This window comes from Glandiceps talaboti, chromosome 4 (assembly GCF_964340395.1).
Source record: "Glandiceps talaboti chromosome 4, keGlaTala1.1, whole genome shotgun sequence".
NCBI lineage: Eukaryota > Metazoa > Hemichordata > Enteropneusta > Spengelidae > Glandiceps > Glandiceps talaboti.
The window spans coordinates 21179530-21192205 of NC_135552.1; the positions used below are offsets into that span (position 1 = coordinate 21179530).

At 35.2% G+C, this 12676-nt stretch overlaps 1 protein-coding gene and 1 long non-coding RNA gene across 2 annotated transcripts; both read left to right on the forward strand.

Annotated features, from left to right (window-relative positions):
* Window positions 1-1173: 1173 nt before the first annotated feature.
* LOC144434309 (MAM and LDL-receptor class A domain-containing protein 1-like) lies at window positions 1174-11179 on the forward strand. Its single transcript, XM_078122760.1, has 15 exons — window positions 1174-1231; window positions 1850-2194; window positions 2762-2905; window positions 3744-4006; window positions 4486-4570; window positions 4991-5029; window positions 5870-6001; window positions 6339-6491; window positions 7194-7456; window positions 7829-8039; window positions 8504-8653; window positions 8986-9083; window positions 9626-9796; window positions 10254-10344; window positions 10959-11179. Exons 1-15 carry the CDS (start codon window positions 1174-1176, stop codon window positions 11177-11179), a joined length of 2424 nt encoding a protein of 807 aa, XP_077978886.1.
* A 726-nt stretch (window positions 11180-11905) lies between these two features.
* LOC144434310 (uncharacterized) lies at window positions 11906-12673 on the forward strand. The gene is made up of 2 exons (XR_013480823.1): window positions 11906-12061; window positions 12620-12673. It is a non-coding gene; the product is annotated as an uncharacterized LOC144434310 (long non-coding RNA).
* The last annotated feature ends 3 nt before the right edge of the window (window positions 12674-12676 follow it).

Genomic DNA, 12676 nt, shown 5'->3' on the forward strand with positions numbered 1-12676 from the left:
ATGAAACTTGGTCTGAATGTTCCTTACATTGGCTATAATTTCAATCCATCTGATAGGACATTTGAAAATCTAAGATGGCGCCCATTTTATTACCTCTGCAGTTTGGGTTCAAACCTGCCAAACGTTGGTGGGCTTTGATTAAAATTTAACCAGGTCTGATATGTAAGAAGGGTGATGCTCAGTTTGACCCTGCCGAACAACACAGGTTTTCCCCGGATACTCTGGTTTCCACCTGCTTCTTTAACACTAGAATACTAGGACGTTGCTCCTGTGGCAACCATTCAACAAATTTCCAATTCATTTGGATGAATAAAGATTATTATAATTGCATTGTGTATAGGTATCACATGTATGGAGCACACATTGGAACATTGAATGTTTACTTGAAATCTGGTGATATGCTGGGGAGTGCAGTATGGAGTAGAAAGACTACATATGGAGATGAATGGTTGCAAGCTAAGATCAATATCAAGTATACATCAGAAGTAATGAGAACTATTGTAATAGAGGCTACAGAGGGATTCAAAATACATGGTGATATCGCAATAGATGATGTCCTTCTCGAAGATGGTTATTGCATCATGGGTATGTATCAATCTAATTAAAACCTGATGAGTAGGTAAGTGGATAACATTAACAGTCAAGAAAATGTATGTGGATATGCCTAAGCAAAGATAAAAACTGAAATGAGTAGGCAAGTGAATAAACATTCAAAAAATGTATGCAAATATGCCTAGCAACAAGACAGTGCCCATCACAACAGCCAAAATGACAGTGTGTATGGCAAAGGTAACATAAGGGGTAAGGACGTGTCATCATGTCAGTGCAGTCCGTATCTGCTATACAGTTGTAAAGTAGTTACAACCTTGCTGCACTGACACGGCGATATAGATGAATATTCAAGAAAATGGAATGTCAAACAGCCGCTATGAAATTGCAGAGTAAGACTAAATGATGAATGCATATTGCATGTCATTGAGTAACAACACAATGAGAATGGATTGGCTTGCAGATGAACATTTCTTCGAAAGTTATCACAAACTTTACAGTTTTGCTACAATGTCATTGGCATTATTTTTATCTTTTATAATAGACAATAAAGGATGTGATTTTGAGAATGGACTGTGTGGTGGTTTCCTTGACAAGAGTGGTGATTTTAATTGGACACTTAGCATGGCTGGTGATGATAGTATGGGACCATCTTTAGACAAGACATATGAAAGTCAAAGTGGTAAGTAGAATGGCTGTACATTTTTGTTTGTTTATGTTTTGTGTTTGTTACGTTTGTTTGTGTGTGTGTGTGTGTGTGTGTGCGTGTGCATGTGCGTGTGCGTGCATGCGTGTGTGTGTGTGTGTGTGTCTGTGTGTGTGTGTGTGTGTGTGTGGAGAGAGATACATGTCCTATAGGACAAAGTAATTAGTCCTATAGGAGTCCTATGGGACAAAGTAATTAGTCCTATAGGAGTCCTATGGGACAAAGTAATTAAGTCCTATAGGAGTCCTATGGGACAAAGTAATTAAGTCCTATAGGAGTCCTATGGGACAAAGTAATTAAGTCCTATAGGAGTCCTATGGGACAAAGTAATTAAGTCCTATAGGAGTCCTATGGGACAAAGTAATTAAGTCCTATAGGATTACTATGGGACAAAGTAATTAAGCCCTATAGGATTACTATGGGACAAAGTCCAACAGGATTTCTATGGAATGTAGTCCTATGGGACAGAATAATTGTCCTATAGAACTGGTGACTGTGTTTTTGTGCATTTGTATGACTGTGCAATGGCATATTTAGTAATTTGGGTCTGATTTGTTTCACATTTATTAACTGTATGCCCTTTCTTTGTGACAGGTCATTATTTGTTAATCAATGCAACATCTAAGAATACCAATAAAATTGCACGATTTGCAACTTCTATGATGACACTTGATTCAGATCGCTGCCTTCTGTTCTACTATGCTACTGAGGGCCCTGCACTTGGTGGAATGGATGTCCGTACCAAATTTGGAAATACATACAGCCATCCAATATGGTCACGATCTTTTCAACTTGGTGATGGTTGGAATATTGGTTTAGTTTCTCTGAGGCAGCAGAACAATTTCCAAGTTATGTTTGAAGTTTTACGTGGGAAAGGACAATCAGGATACATCGCTTTGGATGATATTCAAATTTTGGACAGTGACTGTTCAAACCCTGGTAAGTCTTTCCATAGATTATCACTGTTCTCGTTTTAGTTTTTTCTGTACAATGCTTTGATTATAATAAAGTGCAGACATTTAGATGTCACTGTAAGTTTTAATTAACTTTAATGAGTCATTCAGGGTATTTCTTAGAATTAGAAACTGACAGCCAGAGAAAATGTCTGCTTAGTGTCATCATTTCTCCTACTACATACTTTGTTTTTACGTACACACTTCATAAACACAAGTACAATATATTGAACTCTTAATCAACAAAAGTAAACTGCAAACAATATAAAAGAATGGACTTCAAAATAATCACTCAAAAAGTATCAGACAATTTCAAAATTTATGGAGTGATTTACTGAGTACTTCCCAAATTGCTTACTTTTGAGTTGAGAAATTTTGTTAACAGCTTGCTAGCCTTAAAAAATGTTTGTCAAAATTGTATGCTATTTATTGTATAATTCTGTTAAATCTAAAGTCAGCTTTACATTTAGAAACTAACCCATGGATGTATTTTCAGTTTGCATCTGGTTGTTGGTATGATGCAATAAATCTACAAAACAAACTTGCATTACAGATGATGAGTGTAATTTTGAAGATGGTATGTGTGGTTGGAGTAACACTATTGTTGGTGATAGTCTGGATTGGGTTTTGCTTAAAGGAGGTACGAATACAGGTGGCACTGGACCTACAGCTGATCACACCACAGGATTACCTTCAGGTAAGATTCAGGTATATTTAGTCCTGTTTTTCCCAACTTGTAGTTTTTTTGGGTACATACAAACAAATACCTCCCTGGTAGAAAGAGGATCTATGTGTAAACTTGTCAAGAGGTGATCACATACCCGGATTATATATACCTTCAGGTGAGATTTGAGAGAGACACATATATTTAATGTGTAAAGCTGCAAAGTGATATGGATTTCATACATATTTTAACAAGAATGGAGATATTCAATTGTGACATATATGATGCACAGATCAGTAATACTCTGATCAGTCCCTGTCAGAAAATAACTTGTTACTCTACATTTGTTATCATCATTACCAGGACATCTTTGAACCAACAACACAATTACCAGTTGCTGCAAATGTTATAACACGTCATAATCAGTGTTCCCTCTAAGTTTTTTTGAGACTGAGCAACTTAAGGAGAAGGAAAAAAAATGGAAAGGGTGACATGGTGGCCGTGCTTGCGGGGGGCCACGGCAGATGGTCTGGAAGCAAAATCACATGTTTATTTGCAATATAAAGCTAACGCTCTTCATCTGCTCTTGGATGCTGAATAGAGAGAAATAAAACTCTATGACAACATTTCATTTAATCATTAATTATACTTTATTTGTATATATTTTCTGTATCGTTCTTGATGCTTGGATATAAAGTTGCACAAAACATGAAATTTGACTGCGAGAGTAGACGGAGACCTTGCATAAGTAGTGCCCAAATAAGCATTAGAGGGAACACTGATCACAATGAAGATTTGTCATTTCTATAGATGTTCCCAATCTACTTATGCTGCATAATACTTTGACCATTTTGTTTAAATTGGTTTTTAGGTACCAGCTTATATCTGGAAGGTTCAAATGGAGCTACAGGTGCCCCTGCCAAATTGTACAGTCAGATCTTTTTACCAGAAATGCGCTCAAGATGTTTAGAATTTTGGTATAGTATGTATGGTAAAAATATGGGTACTTTGAGAATTGATGTAATCCCTGCAGGAGATGCAAACTCACTTGATACCATCTGGACTCTGAGTGGTAACCAGGGAGACCAATGGAATTATGGGCGAGTTCCTTTCTTCAGTTCTAAAGAATACCAGGTATGCTCTCACTTTCACCTTTGACGACAAAATAAAATACACAAATTGACAATGGTATTTGACAGATAAGCAGATTCACTTAATATGTAGTCTTTTCTTCTGCCCTTTTGGAAAATATAGCGTTCAATGTCTGTAAATAAATGTACTATTTTTAGAGTGTAGAAACATCCATTTTAACCAAACGAGGTAGGCATAAAGGATTATTTGTTGTGCATTCGTACAAAAGAAAATGATGATGGATATGGGTATGATAAAAAAGACTATACATTGACCCAATACATGAACTAGTTTTAGTCGGAACATTGGTGGAAATGATTATTAAAAATCTATGGAAAATAGAGCGTAACTTAAAAGGTAAAGATAGATGTTGGTTATTAAAGACGTAAAGGAGCACAAGCACTGATAGAATTGTAAAATCCTTTTTGACAAGTCCTTGGAAACAATCATATGTACTGATACATATAACTAATACATTGCAGTTGGTGTTTGTTGGAATCCTTGGTACTGGGTCTGCCAGTGATATGGCAATTGATGATATTGTCATCAGTGATGGTAGCTGTGTTGGTGAGTGTCATGAATGAATAGTTATACTTTGTCTGTTGGGTACCGGAAGATATTTTCAAAGTTAGGATATAGATATACAAAATTCTGCAGGTTAGGCTCAAAAAAGGTGGCTACAAACACTTTAAAAATAACAGTTTTTCAGTTGGTTTGCATTGGATTTACTTTGAGAGATTTCAGTATTTCTGGTCCCACCTAGCCAACGTAATTTTGTGACATCACAGATTGACATATTTTAGCAGTCAAGCTATGATAAGCATAGTCAACAGGTGACTTAAAACTCATCAACGTTGTGATAAAAATGCATCACTAGACTAAATTTAGTTTAATATTTCGTTCTCACTGAGTGCGTCATGCGTAGAACAATGCGTAATGCAAAACATGGAGACATTGTTAAATAAGCTATCCTTCATTGTACTTCAGGATCTCCTGCTGAGGCCACCGTTCATCCACCTACTGTAGGTAAGTGTGATGTCATAATTGACAGGTAATCAGCTGCAGGTAAATTTGATGAAATTTGATATGATTACTATTGTATTTAATATGCATATTGTAAGTTCAAGCCATACATAACATTAGAGTAACTTTGCAACAGGCAATTAATGTTCATACACATTAGAGTTGCATTATTGGTAAACCTGCTTTAGTCATGAATTTGGTGCTTGAAACTTATGGTAGAATGTATATGTATCATGAAAGTGAATTTCGCTGAAAATCACAATCACTCAAAACTTTGCTATATAGAAGTTTGCTTCTGGTCTTGTGGAAATAATGATTCCAGAAAGAAATTTGGGGTTCACCCTTCTTGTTTTCAAGGAAATTGACAATATTTTACTTTCCCACAGGGTTAACACAGTATTTGGCAGTCATATTGGTTTCCAATCTGATTAAAATCCGATGTAGTTGTCGGCTAATCGTTCATTGCTATTTTACCTTCGTTACTTTGCGTGAATTGACCTTCTTGGTACATGTTTACATTTTTTAGCCTGATCGCCTCCTCTAAAAAATGTAAACATGTACCAAGAAGGTCAATTTAGGCAAAATAACGAAGGTAAAATAGCAATGAACGATTAGCTGACATCTACATCGGATTTTAATCAAATTGATTGGTTTCTAAAATGGATTGATTTCGCTATTTCAAAAATATGTATGGTGGCCTTGAATTTTTTTCTTGATATTAACAGAATAAGCTTGCCTTTTTTTGAAAAAGTACATAAAAATAGTTTACCCTCATGATGCATCCAAGAAGTCAATCAATAAGTCTTGTTTTCCAATGTTCATATTTCTACTTTTCTCTGTCAGCTCCTCCAACACCCAGTGGTAATCCCTGTGATACTGGTAAATTTACCTGTACAAATGGTGCATGTATTGATGTTTCTCAATACTGTGACTTTGTTAGTGATTGTACAGACAACTCGGATGAAGTCAAGTGTCGTAAGTTTCAAATAATCAAAGTTGACCAATTCACCAACCAACTAACTGAAAGCAATTCAGTTGGTTGAATGACCAATTGAAACAATTCACCCACCCAAGTGTTATTTTGTATGATTGGTATAATGTGGGACAATTATACAGTGTAGCAATAAAGGTGTCTCTTTGACTTGTACCAATGACTGCTGTGTAGTGTATTGGATCCCATCTAATATGCAATAGCTAAAATGTATGTTTGATTTATGTTGGGAAATTGAAAACATCATTTCCTTTCGAAATACTACAATTTGCTTAATTATTACTAGTTCTTTAAGATCTTTTGTTTTCGATTTCTCCCTAGCTACTTCTTGTATTTTCAATTTAAATCTGGATTGTGGTTGGTATGAAGGAACACCAGATGATAACTTTAATTGGCATTTAGGACGCGGTTACGATACAGAGATTACTCCAGCTTTAGCTCCAAGAAATGATCATACAGAGAATACCATTTATGGTAAGTTGATTTGTTTGTTTGTTTGTTTGTTTGTTTGTTTGTTTGTTTGTTTGTTTGTTTGTTTGTTTCTGCCAGACTCACTGGATGACTGGTTGAAACAATTGTTAATAATTATGGTACATGTTGGAGATGTTACTTTTGAGTGTCTATAGGCAAATATCCAAGGCAAAGTGATCAAAATGGCTAAAATTAGGTTAACAAATGTGATGTTAACAAAAAAGAGTCAAACTCAGAAACTGAAAGGGAATATTATTACAGATGTGATGTAAAAAAAAACTTGAGAAGGCTTAAATTCAAAAACTGGAATGAAATATGTCATATGGTTGGAATATTTCAAGGGAGGTGTAGATGTGATAAGAGATCACTGGAGGGAAGGTGATCTAATCCTTTGCTAATGAAAAATGAAATGAATTATTTCAATTGTGCTACAATGCCATTGGCACTCTTTTTAAAATAACAATATTTGCAGACTTGATAATTTTCAGCAAAACCATTAAACCACACTATATACAAAGACTATTGATTGTAATGATAGTTATGACAGCCATACCAGATGCACACACCACCAAAGCTATACACTATCACATATTAATTATTCGTTTGCCTGACCAGAAACTAGACAAACAAAAGACATGTATTCTCAATATTATGACTTGCACAAAGTCTTATTAATGTCACTCTATCTTCTCTATTTTAATACAGGTTATTACCAATACATTGCACCAGTTGGCTCATATGTCTATCCGTATGAAACTGCAGAATATTATAGTCCAAGATTTTCATCTGCTGCCTCAGGTTGTGTATTAGACTTCTGGTGGTATCAAAATGGACTTAGCCCATATTACTTTGAAGTGTGGATTGTTGAAGATGACGTTGAAACCAAAGTATTTTCATATTACAATAGCATGGGCGATCAATGGAACCATTTAATATTTGGAATTGGCCAACAGTCTAGACCATGGCAGGTATGATAGTACCAGTATGAATAAGCACTAATCTATGCCCCCCCCCCCCAAAAAAAAAAAAAAAAAAAAAAAAAAAAAAAAAATGATAATAATAATAATTTAAAAATAAAATAAAATAAAATAAAAAAAAATAAAAAATAAAAAATAAAAAATAAATTAGGAAAAATAAAAATAGTATCATTAATCATACTGAAATATGCATGTTTAATAAAAATTCAGAGTACACATACAGAAGCCTTTATGATCATTTGATAGGTAAAGTTATGTGATAAGTTATGATTTCTTGCCAATTCATGAAATATGAAATCACAGTTGTGTAATATGTTGCGCAAAGACATTAACCCAAAACACATTCTTTTATGTGCATTACAGGTAAAGTTTAATAAAATACGCTATAGTTCCTACTTGGGTGCCACAGCAATTGATGATCTTGAGTTCCAAAACTGTTCCTGGCCCCCACCTACAAGTTTTTGTGATACTTCTACCAAATTCTGGTGTACTACGACCAAAGCGTGCATTGACAAGAACTTAGTCTGTGATTTACAGGATGATTGTGGTGATTACTCAGATGAAATAAACTGTGGTAAGTTGTCAGTCTTTGATAAGTTAAAGATCTTTGGTAAATGACGTTACATACGGTAGTAAAATACATTTGTCAAGTTATGAGTTGTGTTTGTATAGAGATCTGTGATATGAGATAGCCTGGGAGTTATATTAATCCTAAATCATGGCTTTGATTAATTAGTCTGCGCTAATGTTTCTCTTCAAAGATACTGCTGTATTGCAGTCTGTTTAAACCTTACATAATATACTTAATAGTGTGCAATTTCATAGATGAATCATATTTTGTACATGTAAGTTCCAAATATGTAGTAGGCAGTCAATTTTTAATAAAAAAGATGTACTGGTATCTTGGAGAACTTGATCCACTAAGTACTAAGTATAACATTAGTGATGTGCACTTTATAACATCCAATACCAGTAGCCATGAAATATATACTATAATGAATATTCTGTACTCATTGTGCCACTATAATTTCTTCATAGGGTCCTATACTCAATGTGACTTCCAAAATGTGACATGTGATTGGACACAGGCCTCTGGTACAGATCATTTAAGTTGGATGCTTAGAACGGGGTCAACTCCAACAACCTACACTGGTCCAGTGTATGACCACACCTATTCAAACACTTCAGGTAGATCAGACAGGTTCATTACATTATTTTATCGAGTACATCACACCTATCATGGAAGTATATATGGGTTATTACTTCCATGCACCTATAAACACAGTCTGTGTTTATTTAGTCCTGCATATTACCATACCTATGTAAACACTGTATTTATTTAGTCCTGCATATGACCACATCCACAAATACATACCTGATATGGAGTACTCCTGACTCCACCATTTCATATATTCATTGAAGTGACAACATTCTCAATCATTTAGATTTCGTGACTAAAAAAATTTTTGTGCATGCTGATGTTACTTGAAATCAGATTCAACTTGTGATTTTGATTTCAGGTTATTACCTCTACATTGAAGGATACTACAATTATTATGGTCAAACAGCTCAAATTGTTAGTCCCATATACCAAGCAACAACGAATGGACAATGTAAGGTGAGAATTGCAAGGGGAGAGGGTTGGCAGTGTGGTGGAAAGTTACAGTACATGGTTTATGACATTGCTAAGTTGATGTAAGTTTATAGGTAAAGAGCGAGGCTGCTTGTTGGGATGGGGGTGGGGCTGCTTATTGGGGTGGGGATGGGGCTGCTTGTCTTACCAACTCAAGCAACAACCATAGACTGTAAGATACATCGTGACATTCCGCCCTCACCGGCCTCCTCTCACCCGAGGGGTTGGCCAATGTGTGAGGGCACCCCATCGCGGTGTACCTTACAGACTATCAACAACCAAGGGCTTGGTTTGTTAGGGAAGGAGAAGTATATGGTGTTGCTAACATTTTGAGGCAAGTACAAAGTACCTCTTCTGCAAGAGGAGATTAGATTGCTGTAAGAATTTAAGCAGAAGTTTCCAAGTTTGATAGGGACCCTTTGAAATTAGGGGAGTATTTTGTATTTCTGTATTGGAAGCTAAAAGATCAAAGATTGACATAGAGAAAACTTCAACCGTTCTATCACATTTTGTGTTTTACACTTCAGCTGAGGATGTTCTATCACATGTATGGACAAAATATTGGCAGACTCACCATTTATACTCGCATCTATCAGAACACTAACCAAGGCCAGACACAAGTTTGGCAGCAAATTGGTGAAAATGGTCCATTCTGGGACAGAGCTGAAGTAACTTTCTCCGTGACCACTGACTTCCAGGTAAAGTAGGATAAAATGTTTCTCACCAAAATATCAAATTAATGAATGCTGTCAATTAGTGTTTTGCTGTTAGCCCTAGATATGCTTAAGTTCAACCAACACTGATTAATATCCAATAGAAGTTATAGTTCACGTAAGGAAAATTAATTTCAAATTACAGTAAGGTAAATTAGGTATTACAAAGAATCATATGGAATTATCTGTGTACTCAGTAGATTTAAAAATAATCTTGGTACATGTACATGTATGGTAGATAAATATCTAATGGTAAAAAAAAAGAGTACATGTCTTTCTCTAAGCTTTAAATAAGCTGTAGAATTAATATTCTTGAAAGTGTGAAGATGAATGTGTCAATGCTAATGTATTGTTTACCAAAATTAACCAACTGCTGTTCTTGTGCACTGGGCTGTGTAATATGTAAATTACTAACTGTTGTGATACATTGAAATGATTACAGATTGTTATAGAAGCTACGGCTGGAGACTACTACTATGGTGACATAGCAATAGACGATGTCACTCTTACACCGGGATGCATTATGAAATCTGGTGAGAAAAAGTGTTACAAAGCAGTCATTGTGAATGTGATGTTTGTTTGAAATTAATAGTATGTTTATAAGGAAGCTTCGATATGCATATAACATAGACACTTTGTAGCATTTATGTTTTGCCAATTTCCTTTAAATCATGTTTAAATGTAATATAGAAGGAAAAAAAATATACACAAGCAGTGCTTTTTGTGGTCATATCACTTTTTACTGATTTGTGGCCATATTTGTAGTAAAAAATCAATATATTAGTGCATAACTGAAAATCTATAATGTATAGAGACTCTGTTCAAGTGTCTAACTCCAGATAATTACATGCAAAAGCTTTCTTGTAAGACAATGACCTCTGAACCTTGACCTTTAGGGCAGACTATCAAGATTAGGCCATTTCTTGCATATTACAGACTCTATGTAGCAACTATGTGTGGCCAATTTCTTTCAGGTCATGTCTAATTGTAATTCAGAGCAAGATATATACACATGCGGTATCTTGTTTCCATGACACACTACCATAGAAATGCTCTGTTTTATGAAAACAGCAATTGATAATTTTGAACTTATTCAATTGAAAAAAGAGACAACATTTAACAACAAATTAACTCTTTTGTAAATCAGGTACACTTCCAACACCACCTCCAACAACATCACCACCAGTACCTCCATCCACAACACCACACCCAGCTTGTAAACCAACAGAATTTTACTGCAGCGCTGATAACAGATGTATAGCAGCTGAATTCATCTGTAACTTCAGAGATGACTGCTCAGATGGGGAGGAAGAGGACTCAAGATGTGGTAAGAAAATACTTCCTTTCTATTCATCACCAATGAATTAGACAAAGTATTATTACCTTCAAAGCCGATGATAATCACATTGTCTTAATAAATTAGTTTCCATGAAAATAGGTGTATTTCAAATTAAATTCATGTGGAGAATTAGCTGTTTGTGACGAGTTTCATTCAATTGTCCAAGGAGATATTAAATTTCCAATGGGCTGAATATCTATCCAAATATTGTTCATGTTCAGCAGTGACTTATATCTTGTCCACATAGTTGTCTTTCATTCAGCAAATATTTATAATGTAACATGGCACAATGACTGTATGTTGTACGAGTAGTCAGTTATTGATGTCATGTTCAGTGTGTTCACATCCATCCAATGACTTGTCACATGGAGCTATGACTGTTGCATTCAGTTGTTGACATCATGTTTAATGTGTTCACATCCAGCCAAGATGACTTCTCACAAGGAGCTATGACTGTTGTATTCATTTGTTGATGTCATATTTAATGTATTCACATCCATCCAATGACTTCTCACATGGAGCTATGACTGTTGAATTCAGTTGTTGACATCATGTTCAATGTATTCACATCCAGCCAAGATGACTTCTCACATGGAGCTATGACTGTTGTATTCATTTGTTGATATCATGTTTAATGTATTCACATCCATCCAATGACTTCTCACATGGAGCTATGACTGTTGCATTCAGTTGTTGATGTAATATTTAATGTATTCTTATACATACTTTAGTGAAACCAAGTTGTGATTTTGAAGATGACAGCTGTGGATGGATCGGTGTTTATGAAGAATCCAGCAGAAGACGTCGAGTTCCAGATGTCCCACAATTTAGGTGGGACAGGCAGCAAGGCAAGACAAAATTATCAACTGACTTCAGGCCACCAAAAGACAAAACCCTTGGCACAGGAGAAGGTATGCTGTATTAAGTTTTCATATGAGCTTGAAATCTAAATCCACATGCAGTCATGTATAGCATATGTGGTTTAAATAATTATGTTACAGTGCCTACATGTATGAAATATGACGAGACAAAACACTTTTGAAAAGTAAACAAAAGTTTAAAGGAACATAATAAGAGATTGGCAAGTAAGATGGATCATTAAAAATCTGCACTGCAATAGGAATAAAATGTTGTCAACTTTCTAAGAAAATCTTTCTCAAAAATGGTAAGATTAATTTGCCTGCAGTCTGATATCTCGTTTACTATTACCCTATAAAGGCTATGTATGTTTGCCACATTCAAAGTACCCAAGGAACTATATGAAGTTAATTATGACATTCCTTATTTCTGAAGGTCTAAGTCATTTAATTTAAGTGGGAAGAAAGTTTATCATTCATGTGACATACAGTTATGATGAAGTAATTGAAATATATGCTGGTGATATATAAAGGTTGTAGTCTCTTGTTTCCTACAAGGAAATTATGACATTTCAGCAAGTTCTGTTTCTTCTTTGATGATCTGCTGTGTAGGATTCTATCTATTTGCTGACAACTCACCGGGCCAGTACCAAGATAAAGCTATAGTAC

What these genes read in the sequence shown, in the direction of transcription:
- LOC144434309 (XM_078122760.1), top strand. Translation starts at nt 1,174, where the DNA reads ATGGCTGGTGATGATAGTATGGGACCATCTTTAGACAAGACATATGAA. An exon ending in CACCACAGGATTACCTTCAG is followed by an intron (nt 2,906 to 3,743) that starts GTAAGATTCAGG and finishes ATTGGTTTTTAG; the next exon opens with GTACCAGCTTATATCTGGAA. An exon ending in CGTTCATCCACCTACTGTAG is followed by an intron (nt 5,030 to 5,869) that starts GTAAGTGTGATG and finishes TTTCTCTGTCAG; the next exon opens with CTCCTCCAACACCCAGTGGT.